The 22,131-nt window shown below is 37.0% G+C and overlaps 1 protein-coding gene and 1 long non-coding RNA gene across 2 annotated transcripts; both read right to left on the bottom strand.

Moving 5' to 3' along the window:
- Positions 1-11: 11 nt before the first annotated feature.
- On the bottom strand, positions 12-1,113 carry LOC136060320 (uncharacterized). Its single transcript, XR_010623346.1, has 2 exons — positions 218-1,113; positions 12-166 (listed from the first exon to the last, which is right to left on the bottom strand). It is a non-coding gene; the product is annotated as an uncharacterized LOC136060320 (long non-coding RNA).
- Positions 1,114-1,142: 29 nt separating this feature from the next.
- Positions 1,143-19,468, bottom strand: DYNC2LI1 (dynein cytoplasmic 2 light intermediate chain 1). Its single transcript, XM_065754276.1, has 13 exons — positions 19,387-19,468; positions 19,079-19,196; positions 18,486-18,520; positions 17,868-17,937; positions 16,380-16,468; positions 15,598-15,784; positions 13,546-13,614; positions 12,524-12,601; positions 11,048-11,124; positions 10,621-10,691; positions 10,128-10,225; positions 8,930-9,022; positions 1,143-1,633 (listed from the first exon to the last, which is right to left on the bottom strand). Exons 1-13 carry the CDS (start codon positions 19,398-19,400, stop codon positions 1,568-1,570), a joined length of 1,065 nt encoding a protein of 354 aa, XP_065610348.1. The 5' UTR covers positions 19,401-19,468; the 3' UTR covers positions 1,143-1,567.
- Between the last annotated feature and the right edge of the window lie 2,663 nt (positions 19,469-22,131).

Here is a 22,131-nt window from a genome sequence, read left to right as displayed (position 1 = left end):
AAAAGACAGAATCAAGAAATCACTTCACTTTAATTTTAGGCATCCTATCCAAGCACAGTATCCACAAGTACAAGATCTGGAAGTGACATAAAAGTTACCAAGTGTGTTTGTTTTGTAAGTGATGCCAGATCACAGAAGGCAGTTATATTATTTATGTTTGCTCTTCCTTCTCGGTGTTAAGTTCTAAATCTTGTTTTGGAAACAGTCTGTAAATTACTAGGGAAAAAAAATGTTAATAAAGTATCAGTTTAACTAGGGAAAAAAAATAGGAGTTGTCTCCCATTTCTTGGAAGGGATGTTATTTGCATCTTTCTCTGGAACTCATTCTCATGGGCTATCATGTCAAAGTGGCTGATTTATCCAAACAGTAAACAGAAGTTGGTAACTCTCAGAACTGAAGGTCTATCAGATACCAAATTCAGCAGCTTTGTTTCATATTCAGTGAATAAATTATTTATTGCAGAGTTAAATATGTTTGTACCTCAAAATTCCATAGTGAAATAATTAGTTTAATTTTACTATTTTAAAATGATGTACATTTTTTCAAGAAGTATGGAATTCCCGCCACTTAGTGCAGGCTTTTCACTTGACTGTGAGGCCAAGGTTTTCTTCTAATTATCTTTATGTATAATATTCTCAGATAAAAAAAAAGTTACATGAATAAAAAATTCAACAAACAAATACATTAAAAATATCTGTAAAGGGACAGAATGATACCAGGTTAATTTGCTGTTGCCATTTTTATGCCCATGTAGAGTTGTTCATCAGGGAATATTCTTGCATTCTGGTCTGCCAAGTGCCTGTTTATGCATTTACTCTCTGACAATTCTGCAAGTCTTAGCTCTCAAGAGCCATCCTCTGGCTTTAATGTGGATCTTGTCTTGTTTATTCTCAGAAGACTCAGCCCAGCTGACTGTAGTGAGGAAGTCCATGTTCAAGAAGCCATGTATATTTAGGCCAGCATTTCACTAGTGTAGGCTGAATGAGAATTAAACTCCTACTACTAACCAAATATTTTTCAAATTTATGAGAGTGAGTTCTAGCTTTTGAATATTTGACAGAAATGTCTTGTTCTGAGTTCTGTCTAAAGGAATCAAAATGCTGTGCAGAGGAAGAATTGTCACTGTGCAGAGGAAGATAATGGAGACTGAGATAAAGAAGATTTCTGAATTTTACATCAGGTCAAAATTGTTTTTAATGCTGTTTTGTTCCACACATTTTTGAGGAACTATACAAATAGATCAAACTACGATGGAAATACATTTTTAAGCTTTGGTTTTAAATCATATACACAAGGAACTAGAAAAAGATGTCTGGTATATACTTCAACTACATGGTTAAAACTTGTATGCATTTACACACGTGCTTAGGGTGGTATCACTCAAATAATACATTGAGTAATCTGTTACAAATTATAAAACAGACATGATTGGCTGATGCCATCTTCATCTTCAAATCCATCTCTGAACAGTCAAAAATTCCTTCTCCACTTTTTAAAGTTTTTACATTTCTAACGTAACATTAAAACAATTTAAGAAATTCTCCAAATGTGAAGCTTAGGACACCATCAATCGGGATCAAAATCCATTTCTTTCCAGGATTTGGAGGCATTTCTTTTGTACTGCTCAAGTTCCTGAAAAAGAAATACACATAGACATTAATTTAACATCCTCATGTCTAAAAGTGATACAATACCTAACCAATTAAAGCATGTACTAAGATTTGTCAATGTAGGAAAAAAAAGTGACTAGATGATTGTTATTTCTAACAAAATTATACTGAAAGTGGAGCATTTAGATACATCTGCTCTCACGTAAAGACATGGGAAGCTAAACTTTTTTTTTAACCTAGACACTTGCTTTCTAAAGTAGAAGAAAGTTGGGGCCTTTTCTCAGACGTTCAGTTTGGAAAAACCAGGCTCCCCATGAACATAGTAAAATTTATCATTACATGTCTTCTAAAAATAGAAAGCAGAATTACTCAACAAAAACTAATTTGTCATACAAACTAAGCATCCGAGTCAGTGCCTTTCAAGGAGCAAAATGGATTGGCAATTCCTTAAGAATATATAAAGTAAACTTTTATTTATTTATTTATTTTAAGCATAGGGCTGAAATGAGTGACTGAAATCTTAAGCATTGCCTTAGGAACCCCCACAGAATTAATGCCAGATATACTAGCAATACGTGTTGTATCCATATGGCAGGTGTTCCCTTCGTGGCCATAGAAGTTTAAGCTGTACTTTCCCTTTAATAGCTTTCAGAGTCTTGTCCAGACAGCAGTAAGCAGAAATGTATTTTGGAGGAATGCAATGGCTGTTCAGGAGATTGATGTACCATATCTGTCCAATCTACGGTACTGGATATTCATGGAAACTTTCATTGGTGTTTGGGACTTTTCAGGAAATGCAGTAATCAAGACAGACAACGATGCCACTCTTAATTTTTATTATTTTTTCCTCAATTAGTAGTTAAAAAAAATTGCAGGTACTACTGTTTTTTGAAAAACTTACACCTGTAGGTAAGAGTAAAATGCAAAACAAATGTGGCAATTATAATTACACATCTTCTAGATGATAAGTAGATTATTAAAAGCAAACAGAGGCTCAAATTGTGGAGATAAAAATAGTGTAAATAAGGCGTGAAGCATGGGGCAGTCTGCATTATGCTATACTTAACATCAGCTGAACGCCAGCAAAGTAAGCAAATGACCTCATTTCAAGTTAAATAGTGCCAGCGGGAATTCTTCAGCCTGTAACAGAAGGTTCTAGCAACGTTTGCAAACAACAGTTTCATTTTCAGAATTTTATAGCCCGGTGTGTACTGTTAGAAATTGCTTCTGATTATTTTTTTCCAGCAAAAAACTATTTTAAGTGCACTATGATTGCTTTTTATTCATTTAAGGATGACAAGATACTTGCTCTAATGAAATAACTGTTAGACCTTGCACGTGCTACTTGCAAAGAAAACAGGCATTCTATCGTACTTAAAGAACACATTAACCCTCTTTTAACTACAACACACACAAAAGAATTAATTATGCTGAAACTTCTCAGCAAGTTCAGTTAACTACAGATAACTTTGATCCATTGTTGCTATGATCCACCTGCAGTGTTAATTTATGCATTGCCAAAAACATGCCGGGATGGTCTTCTAAGACAGCCATGTTCTGTGTTCTAGGTGTGACTAAAAAAAACAAAGCTAGGTGCACACTCTGAAACACAGCTGAAGGTCAGATCTAAACTGGGTTACCCAGACAGCTTCTGTAAGTGAGTGTCTACATTTAGACACACTCTGATGTGTCAAGATACTGAATCAGGCCTTGCAAATAGATTGCTATGAATAGGACTGAGTAGACAAAACCTGATTTTTATTAGTTATTTGCATTGTATATTGAGGAATTCATGCTAACAGAGCAATACAGTAGGCCACCACTAACAACAACCACTTAAAGGGAAGAAGTTAACCCAGCAGCTTTTTTTATAGGCTTCAAAAGATCTATGCTAATTCAGGAGTAGTACAGTTCTTTCTGTGAGATTTCAAAGCGTTTATTTTCTTTCTCCTAAGTTTACTTAAAAACCCCAGAACTCCTCTTCCCAAAATGTGTTAAGCAGAAAGAAGTGAAAAGAGGAGAACATTCATCCTTCTGGAAATTCACTCTCAAGCCAAACAGAGAGACAAAATATGTATTAAAATTATCTGTCACAGCAAAAAATACAAGTAAAGCCAGCTTCCAGGAATCACAGAAGGGAAGAATGGGAAAGAAGACAAAGGCAGGACATAAAGCAGTGATTGGTATAAGTGCAGCAATGACCATAAAAATTGCTCAAGTGTTTTACATGAGCAACAGAGAAATCACCACCTGTGAGGAAATGCTATGGAATTTTCTCTTGCAGGCAGTAATTTCAGCAGCCTCACCAGCAGTGCAAAACTACCTGAAAGCACCACAGGTTCATGAGCAATAAGTGGATTTTTTAATTAGTACATATCTTCCTGATGCTTGCAAGAGGTGACTTCTACACTCTCCTCGTTGATGACTGTGTCTGTGTGCGTTAAGTCGCATTATTAAATACAAGTCCAGTGCGACTGCACCGTTCCATCTGTAAGTCAGTCCATACTCAGCATTTCATTTCCTCGCTATTAATATAAAGTAACTGCGACCTTGGAACATTCTAGACTGTTGGCAAGCTTCCAACAGTTTGGTAGTAGAAGTAGAGAGAAATCTGGGATGTTTTAAGAAGTACACGTATCCTGTTTGGTGCTAAGCAAATAACTTCAATCCCAACGACTTTCTCAAATGCTACAGAAAGGGATGCAACTAGATCGAGAAGCTTTACGTATGAAGATAAAGCTGTAAGGTCACTTCCACAGGTGGTGGCTGCCTTCTGACTAAGTGCTTCCTGAAAGGTGAGCAACTCAGCAGTACTTATCTTGCTATAATTTTAGCTAGCTACAAGTCTATTTGCTTAGAACCAGCATATATTAAAATGGTGTAGCTATTCCATAAAGAAATATAAAGAAAGGAATATTTCTGTCTTTGCTGTATACTCAAGAGGTGTATCAAAGGAGGACTGCATTTATTCAAAGAAAAATGAGAGCAAAAAAATAAATTGGATTATATGGGGAAAAAGTACAGAAAAGAACCTCTAAAAGATGCACTGATTCAGGAAAACAAACACTGTCAGGAGAGTGTATTTCATTAGTTTTGTTGTACAATAGAAAGTAAAATAGATCCCCATAGGTCAGCAACGTAAACTGGGGGGGGGAAATCTTTTCTGAGGCACTTCTGAAAAACCCATACTGCTCAAGAAGTCGCACACTACAAACATAAACAGATCCCTACAATGTACTGTAACTACACAATCACCGAAGAGCTCTTCTCTCCAGACTACAACAATCCTACCAAAAAATATACTTCCAAGTAAGCCCAAATGATCACTGCTAGAATTAAGCTTCCTTTTTTTATTTACTGAGAGCCAAGTGTACATCATACAGATCAGATTTACAGAACTAATAATTGCTTTCAGTGTGCTTTGAATGTTTTAAATGTTATTAGTGCACCAGCAACTTGCCCTAGATGTCTCAACTCTGGCTAAAAGTGGATTTATTTCCTTTCTTTTACATTATTTTTAACCCTAATTCTTCTGTACTTCTGTATTTCTGTAAATTCTTCAATTGTCAAATGGGTAGATCCCAGCCATCTGTCTCATAAAAGGATTGAGAAGAAAGACTTAACTGATGTTTGTGAGGCACTCAGATCAGATAACATTACCACACATTCTCAGAGAAAAAAATTAATACTTTTGTGTTCATTGAAGTGCCTGAATGGCAGGTTGAGAAATAAGATACACAAAGAATAAGCATAATGAAAAGAAATACTGAACAATTGAACTGAGCCATCAGCAAAATAGTATATGATCATGTAATTAAAGACAATACTACAATGTCTACAAACAAGGAGTAAAATTAAGATTGTAGAAGAAGCCTTAATTGTAGCATTTCTTCAGTTCTAAGGGACTGGCATTGTGATTTTGACTTTCTTTTTTAAGTGTGGTTTCTTACTGAACTTACTCTCAGTCTGGAACACAGTAAAAAGAAACAAGTACTGAAACAAGGACTAAAATAAGCTACTAAGATTCAGTAGAAGTTCAGTAACTATGCTTTAATAAGGCTCTTAAACCAATACAAAAAAGCACATGTTGTACCCATCTGGATATGTTTTCAGGCAAAAACAAGAAAGCTTACTCTTGACAGCTGTATCAACACCCTACGTAAACTTCTTTGCAACATGAAGACTAGCACTTCTCTGGAGAAAAGGAAAGATGCTCCTGCTGTGAATGTCATAACCCTGTGCCCAGTACCACTGGACATGAGGAGGTTTACTGCACAGCAGAAAAGCTTGATTTTGTTTAATGACTGAAGTGGTCTCCTGAAGTCCTGCAGTATGGTCATAGCAGGACAGTATGTTGAGAAAAATGCGTCTGGTTCTCATGTTGGCCAGTGTGTGACCCCAGCCACAGCCTGATACCGATGGGGCGTGAATCATGGTGGCAGATCTGACACCAATGCTGGAACCAGATGTGAATGACATGGCTCATTTGCCCGTTAGTGCAACACAGGACAGATGTTTTAGAACCACATTTTGTGACTGACATGGCTGTTTTCGATTCAGAATCTAAAAAAATAGTAATAAAATAAATCTACAGCCAGACAAGTTTGGTGCCTGCATGACTCATGAGAGGATTAGTGACAGGATGTATTTCTAATCTTACTTCAGATAAATTTTCATTATTTTATTTCAGTGCATTTCATGCGTGCAGTGTTGTTGCTTTCCCTGCCCCGGCCCCCTCCTCCTCTGTCTAAGGCTTTACAGCCTCATTCTCGAAGATATGCTGCCATTACTTGTAAGCTGACATCAAATGATGCCACCTGTCCACCAATCCCTAGCGCTTTAATTTTGCGTAACAGTGACCTGTTGGTACTTTGGCACTCACTTTAAATAACCTAATTGGGAGGAAATGCAATTCCTTGAGCTCAAGGTTAGTTTTAACATTTGCTTCCATCAACAAAGCTACAATCAAATGCCCAGATGAAAAGGATTTTTTACTCTTTATGCAAATTTCAGTAAGGTCTTAGATGCTACATTCTCTCAGAGAACAACTCCAGAACATGAGAAAAGAAGTAAACAATTGCAATAGCATTGTTTGATATAAATCTGGAAGTTATGTCTGTGATTTAATGATTAGGAAAAGGATTCTGATGAGACAGCTGAGAAAGAGAGGGTCTATCTAGAGCAAAGGCACAACATGGAAAAGGTAGCCACAGAGCTTTCCAGAGCAAAGAGGTTTAATAATTGAGTGGTAAGACTCATCCTTAACTCTGAAAACATTAAGGAAGCAGAATAATCTGGTGTAAAAGAGTGTATCCTTCTCAAAGCTAATTTTAGATTAAGAAACATCATAGCCAATGCTTGTATTTCTCCACAGACTTTAGCTGAAGACAGACTCTACAAACTTGGAAATCCCTGGAGAGAAATACATTCTGCAAACCAAACTTGCTGGTGCTAAGTCACTTCCTCACAAGTGGAAGGTAATAGAGGAAACAGCCTTGATTTTGTTAAACTTTATATTGCTACAGCTATCTATAAATCAGCTATGTGTTATTTAGCAGTCCCACGCAAGTCCAAAATTTCAGTCAGGTGCACATGTTGTTCTATTAGATACACAGATAAGACACTAGTTTATTTTTGTTGTTACAATATTTCTGTGTTTGTTTTCCTTTAAAGTTTATCTTTGAGATAGACAAGCAAACCTACAGTCCAAAGTGGCACATTAACACAGTGTGTCCAGGAAAGTAAAATGAACTAAAATGATTTCAAAATGCACCTTGTCATGACATGAAACTTTCATATCACATTATGATTTCATTCGTAACACACTGCATAATAAACATTTCAATATATCCTTCCTCCTAAATAACAGATAGCATGAAGGTCCAGAAAGTAATGCCACACCTGTCATGCATTTAATATTTTGCTTTAAAAACTGGATTTTTGTACCACTTTTCAAACAAGTGGAAAATCCAGATATCTCAAGACTGTTAACTACACAGTTAGGGGTTTGTTTTGTTTTTTAAAGATGTACATTGCTATCCTGGTGCATTTGAAATTCAATGATGTTCTTTGACATACAAAACATTTTAATAATGTGCAAATTAATCTTGCAATACTTGAACTTTATGATAGAGAAGTTTAGAAAAAAAAGTGCAGATAACAAATGTAATTTTCTCTTTAATGCTCAAATTACTTGTAGTAGTCCAACTAAAAGAAACTGCGTTGGTTTCCAATGCCCTTGAACAGATTAATGTTCTAAAAGCCTCTCTCTTTTGTTTAAAAACAGAAAATTTAATGATTTCCTGTATGATTTAATCAATGTATACCAGTAAATTGTTTTGCAAGATGTTACTGTTATCTAAAAATAACTTAATATACCATGTAGTTATTCTAAGATTACATTATAAATTCCAAAAGCAATGTGCTTTACAAGTGTTAATGATTTCTAAGACTGTTTTTGATATAACAGAAACTCAGAACTGATGCCTACATTAATGGGATATTACAGGTAATGTGCAAGTTTGGATTGCATGGGATTCTTAAAATTGCTTTATTCTTACACACTGTTAATGCATTCCTTGGATCAGGTATTGAACAGTAAGTTTACAGACTATGTGCAATCTAACCACACTTTACAGAAACTGAATAGCACTAATAACATAAAAGTATGTGAGACCTACATTGTACAGTCTCTCTTTAAAAAGTCTCCCACACTCATCATCTTAAGCCCGTTAAAATAACCTCTTTTAACCACAGTAACTCAGTGCACAAAGAAATGACAAGCAGAATATAGCAAAATTGTTCTTAGTCATTCCAGCAAAGAATTTTCTGCATGTGAAACAAATGAATCTTTAGGAAATACAGAATTTCTCAAATAAATATGCTATATTCCTTTCAAACAAAGACAAACGTATAAATCTTGGATTAAGTTTGACAGACCAGTACCTATGATATTGGTAAAGCCTACTTCTATTTCTACTCATGGGAGGTTTTACATTTATATTGATAAGGCAATGATCTAACCTTAGCCTAGTTCACCACAGAATTTATCTATAAAACTTATTTATTTTCAGTGAGATAATTCTGGAAGAGAGAAAGTTTGGATTATTCATTTCTAAAGTGAACAGCCAAAACTTGGATACCTAACAACACTCCACCTGCAAAACGTCTACAACAACTTATCTATGTGGAAAAGAGACCCTGAAGTAAAGTAGAAATCATGCGAATGCAAAAGGACAATACGAGTATGTTCTACAATTACTTCAGCAATGCTTGTGTTTCTGGAATTGTGAAGAGCAATTGAAGAACAAGCACACACCTGGTTTTTCTGAGCTCTCATGACATCAACTTCATACTCAGCATATTGTGAATCCTGTGCAGGGTCCTTGCTATCTTGTAAATCACAGAAACTCTAGAGGAAGAAATGAGAGAAACACACAAGGTAAATTTTTTATCTTTTTTTACCTTCTGTTCCCTTAACAAGAACTTGCAGTGATAGACATAAAACAAAAACGTTTTGCTCCTAATGGAAAAATATAAAAATCTTGCATTTATGGACAAAAACTGCACTACAGGATACTGACCAGATAAAGCAATACAGTGTATTATCTCAGCTTGGTAAAATTTTAAGGAAGTAATGGTGCAGTTAGAACTTAAGGGAAATAAAATTCTTATCTGGTAGATGTTTATTACTCTCTCCTTAGAGAGCAAAAATCCTTTCTGGCCCATGACATTGGGCATAGTTAAGGGTACACATGTCAGTGGTTTTAATACTCAAGGCTGTGCTTCCTGTAAGGCTGCCAAAGCATTATTTCAGCATCTGTGAAACACTTCAAAAGTTTATTACTATTGCTTTCCCTGTTCTGAAATTTCTCTGCAGTTGTAACAAACAGAAAGTGGGAAGTAGTTAACCATACAAAATAACAGAATAAAATAAAGCAGAATTAAAATTATCATAAAATGAAGTGATGGAAATTCTCACTGTACTAAAGCACCTTTAAAGCTTAAAGCTTAGCATCTGCTAAGGTTTCATGATGTATAGCACAAAGATACTAGTGGATTGCAGGAACCCTTCTGGTCATCCTGAAATTATTAGCTAAAGAGGCCATGTGATTAATGTATTGCTTTCTGGCAGTTAAACCTACCTGCAGATTTGAATAACTAGTAGAGTGTTAAAGTTATGGTCAAAACCAAGTCCTGTGCATGGCTTCAGAAATTGCATTTAAATATACACATCACATATCCAATAATTATTACTAGCTGTGCTGAGGGGTGATGGAGAGCTACTGCATGATGAATGTTCATTGTTTTTAAAATGGCTATGAGAAGAAGAGATGTGAAAAATAACTTTATGGTTTTTGAGAAAGCATAGATTAAAGAGGTTAGAAGAAACAGAACTACCAAATAAGACTGAAATTCCAGTCATTGGACAGGAAAAGCAATCATTAGAACAGTATTAGTATTACTACTATTACTACTGAGGGAAAAGAATCTGTGCAGCAGACAGGTAAATGTACCTTGGGAGGAAATGTCTTTTCAAATACTTTTTTCCACAGCTCTAAAGGTGTGTTTGCACGGATCTTTCCAATGTTGCTGTCAGAGGTGGGTGGTGGCCCTAAGGAACACAGCACAACACAAAATAGTACAAGTATGTTACTGTAGCAACATGAATTACTGAACAGTTTTGGAAACTGATCCAGCTACTTCAATACTATAACTTCTACAGTGAAAAGCTGCTACAAATAGTCAGAGAGGCATTCTAGATTACATTTTATTTTAGATCAAAGCTTGTGGTACCTTACTACTTGAGGTAGTCACCATACTTCAGTAAGCTAACTAAAGTCATTTTCAATAACATCAATACTGAATCATCATTTAAAATTTTCCACGCCATTCCTTTCAATGAAGAGTCAAAAAAGATAGAGTGTTTATCTTGTAACAGCTTAATATATTTATCTAACTTTCAGAGCCAATTAAGCAACAAACACAATGAACATAAAACGTTCTAACCTATTTGGCTCAGCGAATCCAGGCCTGCTGGGATAAATAGTGGTTTGCTGTGATCCACTGATACAGACTTGCTAAATAGAAAAAAGAAAACATTAAGTGAACATTTATTAATAAACTAACAATTACATTATTCTAGCCAAGAATAGAATCATACTGGGCTTTTCACAGGGACATATGTAAACAAATGTCCATATAATTATAATGGTGACTGTATTTCTATTCTGTCAGTTTAGGGAATAAAATCAAGAGTTACCACTATTTTGTGCAGGAATGTGCAGCTGAGACAGGAATCAAATTCCACAAAAAAGAATTTTGCAGAGGTTACGTTATCATGAAGAAAATAAAAGTTTCGTTCATCCAAATATTTTCAGCAAATAGTTTTATAGACTCTGGGCAAGACATTTAATAGCTGGACAATAACTGTTACCTTCTATCGTAGCCAAATGCCAAGTGATGAATAAGAACACGTGCTTTCAGCAAGAGAGCCTCAGATTTACTGGTAAACTAAAAGAATTAGGAAACAAAATAGACATTATGATTTTCAGTCACAAAAATACTACGTTACATCATCTGTCTATTCCTGACCTCCAGAAAATTAGTGAACATCTACTGAATTTACTAGAATAAAAATCTCCTGCTCTCTTTTCAAAACACAGCACTAAATAAAGATTAAAAAAACCCACCAAAAACTCCAAGAGTAAGGAGTTAAGGTTTTAGACTACCCTAAGAATTATAAAGGGTACCATGAGCTAGAAAGCATGGAAGTGTTCACATATAATAAAAAGCAGCTTGACAGTGGTAAAGCACTTGTCAGAACATCACCCCAATTAGCACAGTTACTCCTAAGAGGTTTTATATCCTAACAGACTCATGACTTTGAGAAACAAGTCAAGTTCCTACTGTAGGAAATGTAGACTCTCCTCCTCACTTTAATGACTTTTAATGGGAGTCAGTACTGGTACTCAAAGGCTTTTTTTGGTTCCTAGTTTTTCATTTTTAATTAAAGCAATGCTTACATATGTTTTAAAATCAAGCCAGTTGTACTCTCTCTTAACAGAAGATGAATGCGCTTGTCAATGTACAAAAGCTGTAGTTCACATACACATAGTTCACATACATGTAATAGGACATGCTTTAATTACAACAATTTAAACAAACATAAGCTGTTTAGCAACCAAAATAAGCCATTATCACAAAATGGCTTTACAGAAACAACGGCTGACAAAACTGTAACCACACTGTAATGTAAAGGGAGCTTAAGAGTCAGCTGTTTTGGCTTGTGAACCTGATTATGAAGAATTCTACCTTTACTCAGGATATGATCTGCCAAACTCATATCAGTTTATGTTCCCACATAAGTGCTTTGTCAAGTCTTGTGGTTCTCTTGAGTTGGTAGTTCGTACTCATTACTGCGAAGAAGTCCTTGGTTTTATTCTTTGCAACTGTGTGGTAATCTATGCTTAAACTGCTACAAAGTCATGGCCCTGGAACCAGGTTTTTAAATCTTCAGAAGCCTGCCCACTAGACCTGAGTTTAGCTCATGCTCCTACCAGAGAGGCTGGTTTGCTAATGCTATCCATCTAGGTCAAACACTTAATTCTTGCCTGCTTTATCACGCCAACAAAAACTTTTAAAAGCCACGCAGTGACCTCAACATTAGAGCTGAGTTTGCTAACAGATAACCATGTTTTCAGTTTTTTGCTGACATGGGGAATTAGGTGTTTTGCTTATGTAACATATATTGATCCTTCCCCTGACAGTACCTGTAACCTATTTTACAAACTAGCTCATTAAGAAAGTTTCTGTAAAACTGAACTCTGTTTTCTACTTCTTTTTTTTAATATTTTGTAGCACAAGTATTACTCATCTCATCATTTCTAAATTAGTAAGTGAATATACATACAACCAGTGATGCTCCATAATAATGCGAAACAAAACGAAGTGTCCTGCTTATTATTTTCCTCATCTCAGAGTCAAACTCCTAAAAAAAAAAAAGTTGCTATTGGAACACATGTGTAAGAAGCAAAAAAACCCCAAAATATTACAGTGAGAACTTTTTTTCTATAAACTGCAATGCACTTAGGCTGCAACTTATGAGGCGTTCGGCTGTCAGCATAATTACATCTTCAGACAGAATCAGTAACAGCCTACTCTGAAAAGAAATGTCACAATTTCCCTCTGTTTCTTTTTTTCAGAGGGAGCCTAATTCTTGCAATATGTTAGTCCAGAAAACTTTTTAATTGGGAATGTGCATTCAATTTGCAATGAATTTATTTCCTAGATCTTGACATTGTAAAACCAAAGGAATACCGACTTCTAGAAGAATCAGTATTTTCCTCCTTTATTGTGAAAATATTTAACTTTAGTAAACCTCTGGCTAATGCTCTTTAGATTCTAATAACTAGAGGATTTGAAAGGTGCACAAACATATCATTTAATTTCTGTTCCTTAACACAAGATCATACAGATGGCATGCCCTAGATAAGGGTGTGAAAACCTGTCCCTCTGAAGCCTGCAGGAGCCTGCCTGCAGACTGCAGTGGAACTGGGCTGTTGTTCAGTGTTCACTGCGTGAGAGTTGCTGATTTCAGAAGCGGTCATGGCTCAGTATAAAGGTATGAAAGAATGCATGGCACCTTATTAACAGAAACTAAGTAACTCTGAGTTGGCCATGTAGTCATCCAGGTAAGCAGAAGTTGCTAGTACAGTAGTTAGAATTCAACCATACTGTTCTAGCTTCTCATGATCAAGTGCTACTTGGAAAGCGGGGACGTATTTGTTTAGCCTGGAAGAGAATCCAGCAGTACATTTTTTCCTCTCCCACTAAACAATGCAATTACTCACTTAATGTTAGAAAAAAAAAAGTTGAAAAAGAGGTGCAGAACAAAATGAGAGCTCACTGTCACAACTGCAAAAAATTACTTACGTGGAAAATATCATATTTGCTTCCAATAATCACCAAGGGTATTGGGAAAGGGTCAAGCAAGTCATAATCCTATTAAACAGATATAACAGGCAGTGTAAACAGATTGTAGAAGATTGTAACAGTTAAAGAAACTGAAAGGGGTTACAATTAATTCAAAGGAGACAAGGTTTATTTTTTGCAGAACCTTAAGTTGAATGAATAAACTTCAATCTGTGCCACATTCTCCAGACTGATTCCAATGGATAACAGTAGCTCTGGAGGAATAGATATAACTAAGATGGCTAACATCTGGTTGAGGTTTTTAATAAGTAGATAACAGTAATTCTCAAATTATCTGGAAGTCTATGTGAAATGAGACAGTCCCCTCTCATTTGTAAGATGAATTTGTCAAACTGCTTTCGTTGCAGCAGAGTAGAAAAGAAATATGTTCCTAACTATTAACTTCTTAAAGTGGTTACCTCACGTACAGGCTAAATGACAGAATTAGCAAGAAGCTGCAAATACAGGAAATCCAGTATTTCAAAGGGAAAAATAATTGCTTCATTCCTACATTGTCAAGGCAAAACCTCCTTACAGTCTGTATAATGTAGAACTAAAAATAAATAAATAAACACACACACACACACACACACACACACACAAACACACCAAAGTGCTAATTCCTTAACTAATAAAAAACTAACATAAGAAACATCAAAGCTGGCTTCCAGCCTATTTAAACAAGGGCTGCACTTGATATATTTCTTCTGTAAAAATCAGAGCCATAATCATTTATCCAGTCTAACACAATATAACAAATCTTCTCCCCAAAACAAAGCCAACACAACAACAAAACAAACTCTAATTCTCTTTGATTCCTAGCAATCCTGTTTATCTTAAAAATGCTTAGCTATAAAAGGGCAAATAGTTTTTTTGACTATAATAGACGATATTTCCTCCCACAAAACTGACATAGAAAGTTTAAGGAGAAGCCAGTAGTAACAGAACATTTTGTTTGCATCTGTTATTTTTGAGGATGGAGACTGAACAGAAGTTTTGGAAGGAGTAACTGTTTCCTGCAGTGTGACGAACCCATTAACAATTAGAGGCATTTTTCTTATTATTGAAAAATGATAGCAGTTTTCCAGTTGATAAGCCCTTTTTTCATAAATCTGACATTGCAGTCATGATTTGTTGCCAATTGTGCTTGCATTTTCTTTCTGTGAAATACCTTCTCCAACAGAAAAACTGGAAAATTATGATCCAGCAGAACTCAGACGCTATACTCTAAATCCACTGAATGTTGCATATATTGCTCTCTCAAAACATGGAGAAGTTGCTTACCTAGCTCAAAAATTGAAAAGTATTTACTACATTGCAGCATTTTACAGAAGTTACAGTAACTAGATTTATGTGCCAAGTCTTTGAACTGTTAAATACTTATTTATCCATTATATATACACAACATTTGCAGAGGTTTCATGCACAATGATTTTTCATTTCTATTGCGCATAATCTGGTTTAGCTTTTCCAGAGATTTAGTTAGCAATTATGTTTAAAGGACTGATGTTAACATTTCTGAAACTTTATAATTTAATTAGTTGTCAGATTATCAAAAGGCATTGAGTTTGTGATAGACATTTAAATAAATGCAAAGTATATAGTCATGTTGATGGCTGTTATAACTATATTCTTTGCTTAAATTTGTACCTTCAGCTAGTCTCTTGCTAGATGACTTTTGTACATTCTAGTTTTCATCTTCATTTTAAAAAGATGAGGGGGGAAAAAAAGCAAACTGCTACTCTAAAACTATTTCTTTTGATTGGTGTAACATGCCATAACAATCACATTAGATATCTAACAAAAAGATATAAGAAACCTTCTTTCCTTGTTTCTGCTCTTATTGAATTTTTATTAAATTGCTATAATTTTCCAGTGAACAGGTTCATCTACATCAAATGGATTTTCAGTCATGCAGAAAAATCTAAAAGAGTTGTTTATCATTTTGAAAAGCATTATCTTTAACTGTATAAAGGCCTGTGACATATGGAGAAAATATTAGAAGTAACTTACTGGATGATCCCTCTGTAGATTGCTCTGCATCTTCTGCTTAATGTCTGTAGCTACTTCAGGATCTGTCTTTTCCAATTTGGCTACAATTTTATTCACGTGGTTTCTGGTGGCCTGTAGAAGATTCTCCATAGTCATCCAGAGTTCATTAGGTCTGGACAGATCCAACACAAGAACTACTCCAAATGACCTATTAAAAAAAGGCATTATCTGCTCAGATCTTCAGTGCATGATTCAAACAGCCTCTTCCTTCACTGCCATTACTGTGGTACAAATGCTGTAGGCAACAAATACAAAAACAAAGACCGAAATAGAATTGAATGTGACAGCAAAGAGAGATGGCTTTTAAGGGTGCTCAGAGCTCCATTATTTCTTGTTCTATTGCTTTGTAACTTTCCTGTGGGAAATGTGAGATGGTTCCTGTGTCTGCATATCAAAGGGGGAAATCAAATTTTTTTTCTTTGTATCCCACACTGCTTTTTCTGCTCATCCAATGAGCATAAAAACAGACCATCCTTTCCATATTTCTTGTTCTATCTATTTAAGGCCAGCTCATTACCTTCATGTTACTGCTTTCTCTTGTTCTTGGAGACTGCTAAGAACTTGGCTTATTAGGTGAAAAGGAAGTTCAGAGCAGAGTATTGATGGTACTACCATGACTTTTTACCAAAAAAAGTCATAAATACGTTATCTAACATTTTGAAAGAGTTTTCTACAATAAGCAATCTAGGGACACTTGATAGGCAGCTGAAATTAACTTTGAAATTTTAATATTAATCACTTACCAGATGTTGCTGATAGTGATTGGTACTTGAATCAGTTCCAGTAATGAGGTTCCACCACCTATTTCCCAAAAATGAGCTATATCTTTGGGCTGGAAAACAGATTTGTCAGAAATTTTGATTCTGATACATTGAATTTTTGTGCAATTGAGTCAGAACAATAGCACATACTATTTCATTAGTGTTCTCTAAAAAACAAAACCAAACAGAAATTGTTGAAGAAGCTCCATAGAAGACTAAAGACTCCTGGTGTGCCTATGACAATCTCAATGAATGACTACGCTAAGGTAAAGAAATCACAAAGCAGCATGATTAATGATAAATATTTTAAAAAATGTATCAGCTTTTCCTCCTTTTTGTTTACTGCAGCTCAAGACTAATGGGCTCAACTGGAAAAGTAATCAATCTGTACATTTGCATTTAGCTTCCACAAAAAGTTAAGTTGATTTTTATCTCTAAGATTTCCCACTCCATGCATCAGTAACAGCAATAGCAACTACCTGCAGGAACTCATTACTGCTGGACAGTGCTGTGCAGTGATGAGAATGGGTTCAATATTCCTGTTAGCACAATCTGCTGAGCAAAGTTAGTTATGCTGACTAAATTTAAAGCAAAATTTAATTATGATTTAACATCATCTATGATGAAAATGTCTCTCATAAATCCAGTTGTAAATATCTTCATTGGTTTATACTCAATTCACATTTTATAGACCAAGTTCAATGCATGCATCCTGTGGATCTTCCCTCCTTGAGAGGATAAAAATGCTCAAACATGACAAACAAGGTAGATTTCATAAATGAAACCAATTTCTTTGTGTTATAGTTTCACAGAATTAGAGGGGTCAGAGGGGACCTCTAGAGATCGAGTCCAACCCCCTGCCAAAGCAGCTCCCTAGCCCAGGTTGCACAGGTAGGCGTCCAGGCGGGTCTGGAACGTCTCCAGAGAAGGAGACTCCACCACCTCTCTGTGCAGCTGTGCCACTGCTCTGTCATCCTTACAGTGAAGAAGTTCCCATGCACATTTGTGCAGACTTCCTATGTCTCAGTTTCTGGCTATTTTTCCTCATCCTATCACCACGCACTGCTGAGAAGAGTCCAGCCTCGTCCCTTTGCCTCCCAGTCCTAAGATATTTATAGATGCGGATCAGTCTTCTTTTCTCAAGGCTGAACAGACCCAGGTCTCTCAGCCTTTCCTCATAAGGGAGGTGTTCCATGACCTTTATTATCTTTGTGGACCTCTGCTAGACTCTCTCAAGGACATCTCGTTCCTTTTTGGAACTGAGGTCTTTGATCTACTGCATTCTAGTGGTAGGGAAAAATACATTAAAGATTAAAATATTTTTAACAAAATGATAGTCAAAAAAACCTTCCCTCCCCCCCAGTAATAAACTAAAAAACCCTAAGATAAAAATAAACTATATACATACACACACACAGACAGATAAACTATATACATACTTAAACAAAATGAAACTTTCTGGATACTCACTGCATTGTGTCTCCTTGCCCTCCTTCCAAAGGTGTATTCCAAAGCTAACGTTGGCTTTGGAACCTCTTCCCTGTCCAAGGAAAAATAGTTTCATTTTGTCAAGGATGCTCTAAATAAATAAAGGTAATTCTACTGTTATTTTTATCAATCAGTTCAGAATTTAGCTTAGAAACAACAGTACGAAGAAGACACTTTAATACAACGCTGTCTTTCTTCTGCCAAAGACAGGAGAAAGAGAAGCACCAATCTGAAGAGACAGCCATTTAAGTATTCATATTGGAGAAACAATGTAAGGAGTCAGATGACTTGTAGCAGTGAAGAGAAGTAAGTTCAATCTCTAAGTAATCAGCTAGACACAAAAGACAACGACAACATCTGTATATGTGTATTAAGAATTATCACATAACTATTTATGTTGAATGCTAAAAAAAACAGTATAATAAAAGAAAAAGGCTTACATCTCATTATCAAACCCCAGCAAGTAATCAACTAGATTACTTACTTGTACTAGTTAGTTATGTTTTAAACAATTCTCTTTTACTGGCCACTGTTCCTTATAATGTTCTTTGTTAAGATCAGCCTTCAGGTACCCACAGTTGAAATACACTTAACACATACCTCTCGAGACACCTCAATATAATAGTGGTCTTCCCCTGGGAATTAAAAACAAAGAAAAACTCTAATGTCCTTAAAGCATAAGCTTTTATCACTAGATGAAACTAATTCATTTAATATTCCTGTTATATCTGGAAAGTGTAAAGTCATGTAATTGTAACTTTATGGTGGAAACCTGTCAACCTTCTGTCAGGATCACACTACACTGCTGTTCTAACTGCTAGTTAGGGGCTGCACACGCACCAGTCCTTCTAAAACTAAAATTACTTACGACCAAACTTAGAGGACAACAAAGTAAAACAACCTGGGGCACGTGAATCCTAGAATCACAGAATGCTTTAGGTTGGAAGGGACACAAAGCCCACCCATTTCCAACCCCCAGCCCAGGGCCCCATCCAACCTGGCCTTGACACAGCCATGGATGGGGCACCCACGGCTTCTCTGGGCAGCTGTACCACTGCCTCACTGTTCTCCCAGTGAAAAATTTCTTCTTTTAGTTTAATCTATCCTTGTTCTATCAGTATCTACCCAAGTAAAAAAGCCACTCTCCCTCCCGTGAGAGGGTTTCTTAAGGTGCGCGCAATAACCGGCATTACCCCGTTTTTGCTTCCCATAAACAACACTGATTTTTCCCAAACTTCCACGCGCTTGCCATCATCGCCGGGTTTTTCTCTCTTCTCTACTTCATCTCTAGCAACATCCCACAGAGTGTCCCTGGTTGGGAGAACAGAACAGTTAAGCGAGCACAAGTCGCCGCTCGGCAGGAGGAGGGCAACCCCCTCCCCGCTTCCCCCACGGCCGAAGCGGCCCTTTCACAGCCGTCCCCCCCTCCGTCCGTCTCCGCGCCCACGGGGCGGGGCAGGGCCCGACCCCGTTCTCCGAGCTCCGGCGGCGCCCCGCTCACCCGGCCTTGGGCATCGCCGCCGCCCGCCCGGGCCCGGCTGCCCGTGGCCATGGGAACGGCGCGGGGCGCGCTGGGAGCTGTAGTTCCGCGGGGAGGGGCGGAAGGGGCGGAAGCCGCTCTCAGCCGTGCCCCGCCGCGCCTCAGCGCTTTTAGGGCCCGGGAGATGGCGCGCAGCTTTTCCCTTCCCCTTCTCGAGGTCGCGGAGTTGTTTTCGAGTGCGGAGTGTGGCGACGTGCCTTGTAGAAGTGAGTGCGGCTGGCGTGAGGAGGTGGTGGAGTCACTGAGTGGGTTGCAGGCACTGGTGCTCTCCAGCCTCTCATCCCCGGTCTCTGTGTATGCTCAGGTGCAGAACCTAGCACTTCTCTTGCAAAACTCTATGCAGCTGATTGCTCAGCTCTTCAGTTTCTCAAGGCCTTGCTGCCCTTGAGGGAGTCAACAGTTCCTCCTGGTTTAGAGTTGTCTGCAAATGTACTTTGTATACTTTCAAGTCCTACATCCAAGTCATTGACAAAAGCATTAAAGACAACAGGCCACAAGATGGCTGTTTTTTGTTGTTGTTGATTGTTTTTTATTTTTTTTTAATTTTGTTTGTTTGCTTTCTAGTTGAATATCTTACTTCAGCCTTAGGCACTGTATGTTAATAAACTCAGCTGCAGTAAATCTGCAGACTGACCTCACCTTATAAAAAGGAAGTAGGAAGTAGGTAAACCTGTGCCACCAGGGTGGGCAGTCAGGGGAGTGACCCACAATCCAGAAGAGCAACTGGAGCTGGCCTCCTGTTGCATCTGAGTAGAGATGTGAGAGGTGTCTTGAGAGGTGAGGTAGAAAAACCAAGGTTAAACAATCTCCTACCTACCACTGTGATTGAAACATGATGATTAACTCAGATTTTATCCCAACTCCTTCATCCTTCCATGTATGTTTACATAACAAGAGACAGACCTCGTGTCATACTTGTTCTTTAGAAGTATTTTTCTCTATTTTGCTTCCATAATCAGGTACTTTCAGTTCCAGAAGTCTTAATTTGATTATGTTCCCGTCTTGATTCTCTTCCCATTTTTTACATGACTCCTCTAAAGCATTTCCTGACCTCTATAGAAACCACGGTATTATTAATGAAAATCCTCCTTTACTTAGTGTTGTGAGGTAGCAGGTCATGCTGATGCCTTTCTAAACACGTTTCTTCCATAAAATTCATTTCCGCGGGGCATTTCTGGTATCTTGCTATGTGAAGCCAATGCTTGATCTACCATCAGCAGTTAAAAAGGGTAAAAACCCTGTCAAGGAAAACAGAACTAAGGTAGAAATGGTTCCTTGAACTGTGATCTAGTTATGTATAACTGCAACAGCAGGAATGTAACACTAAAACCCAAAGTATTTTTATAATTATTTGCTCTGTGGCAGAGTGATGGCAAATCTGGAAAGTGCTGCAGTACAAATCTGAGCTGGGAACACAGCTAAGGGTATACAATTAATAAACTGTACTGAAGTCCAGGCTGGAAATGAATTTGGAGTTTTCAGTACTTTTAAGTTTCATCTTATTCTGTTTCATTTCCTTTGCTGCCCTAGGAAACAGTAAAATAATAACTTTTTCTTTCTAATTCATTATCAAGTGAATTACTAATCGCCTTAGTTAATTTTAACTCAATCTAATGGATCTCACTAAAGCTGTATGGGCTGTTAAATCTTTACTTAAAGGTTTAACAGATTCATTCCTTTACGCAAAGATGGTTTTCTTCCTTCAGGACTTAACCTATAAAAGCTATAATAGTCTGAGAAGTAACTCCAGCTCTAGATATCTACCAGCATTCCTTCATAGAGAAATATATATATTTAAAATTTAAATTAGTATAAAAAATTAACAAGAAAATACTAATTTTGTGGACTGCATTGTTTTAGAAAGGAGTTGTTTGCTTACTAATACTACCACACATAAATTGAAAAGGAAAAATTACATAAATTTATACTGTACTCTAAATGCTATTTTCATATGAGTGTGTTCTATATAGTTACCATCAGTTATTGTCAGCCTCAGATTCACTGACCATTTAATACAGATATTTGTTACTGAGTGCTAGCTCAAAACAAGCACAAAATGCTCTGAAGTTAGTGATGGAAGGTGAAGTTGCCTTCCGTGTGCTAACATATCTCATCCCAAGTATGTCTTTACAACCTAGGTTCTGCAAGCTTTAAGTATGGGAATTCCTTCAGCATCAGTCCCAGAGGCCACTGCTCATTCCATAGCTCACACAGTATCACTGCTGCTGAAGAAGGTAAGAAAGTTCTAATTCCTACCTGAGCTTTAGTTGTGCATTGGGTAGCATGGTGTGAATTGTTTTCATGGATGACTCAAGATTGATGCTGAGATGTGAATTGCTCATGAGGCTGAAGCTGGGTGAGGGAGGCAGTACATTAACTACCTGCCTGAATGCTCAGGTTTGCTGACTTACAATGTGTAGCATCTTCTAAGTAGGTTTGGAACTAGAGTAGCTTGGAGCAAGCTGCCCAGAGACTTGTACAGCTCTGCAAGTTAAGTTGTTGAAGCATGCTTTTCTGTGTAAGAGATTTTCCTTGCTTACCCGTTTAGGGGAGTGTTTGCTTGATTAGCTGTTGGTAATTAAAATCCTGGAAGGTACTTCATTGTTCAGTGTTGTACAGTCACACTGTGATGCTGAGTGTATTTATTTCGTGAAAATTACACAGTGTTTCTGGTAACCTGACTGTATGTGGGATTAAGGATGACAC

The sequence above is a fragment of the Cyrtonyx montezumae genome, unplaced genomic scaffold, assembly GCF_038088225.1.
Source record: "Cyrtonyx montezumae isolate F1298 unplaced genomic scaffold, pur_monq_1.0 scaffold_0, whole genome shotgun sequence".
NCBI classification, from domain to species: domain Eukaryota; kingdom Metazoa; phylum Chordata; class Aves; order Galliformes; family Odontophoridae; genus Cyrtonyx; species Cyrtonyx montezumae.
This window is presented reverse-complemented; position numbering and strand designations above follow the sequence as displayed.

Coding starts and splice junctions, on each gene's coding strand:
- DYNC2LI1 (XM_065754276.1), bottom strand. Junction 13,615..15,597: donor ATCTACAGAGGGATCATCCA/GTAAGTTACTTC, acceptor TCTGTTTAATAG/GATTATGACTTGCTTGACCC. Junction 9,023..10,127: donor AAAAGACATTTCCTCCCAAG/GTACATTTACCT, acceptor TTCTTCCTCTAG/AGTTTCTGTGATTTACAAGA.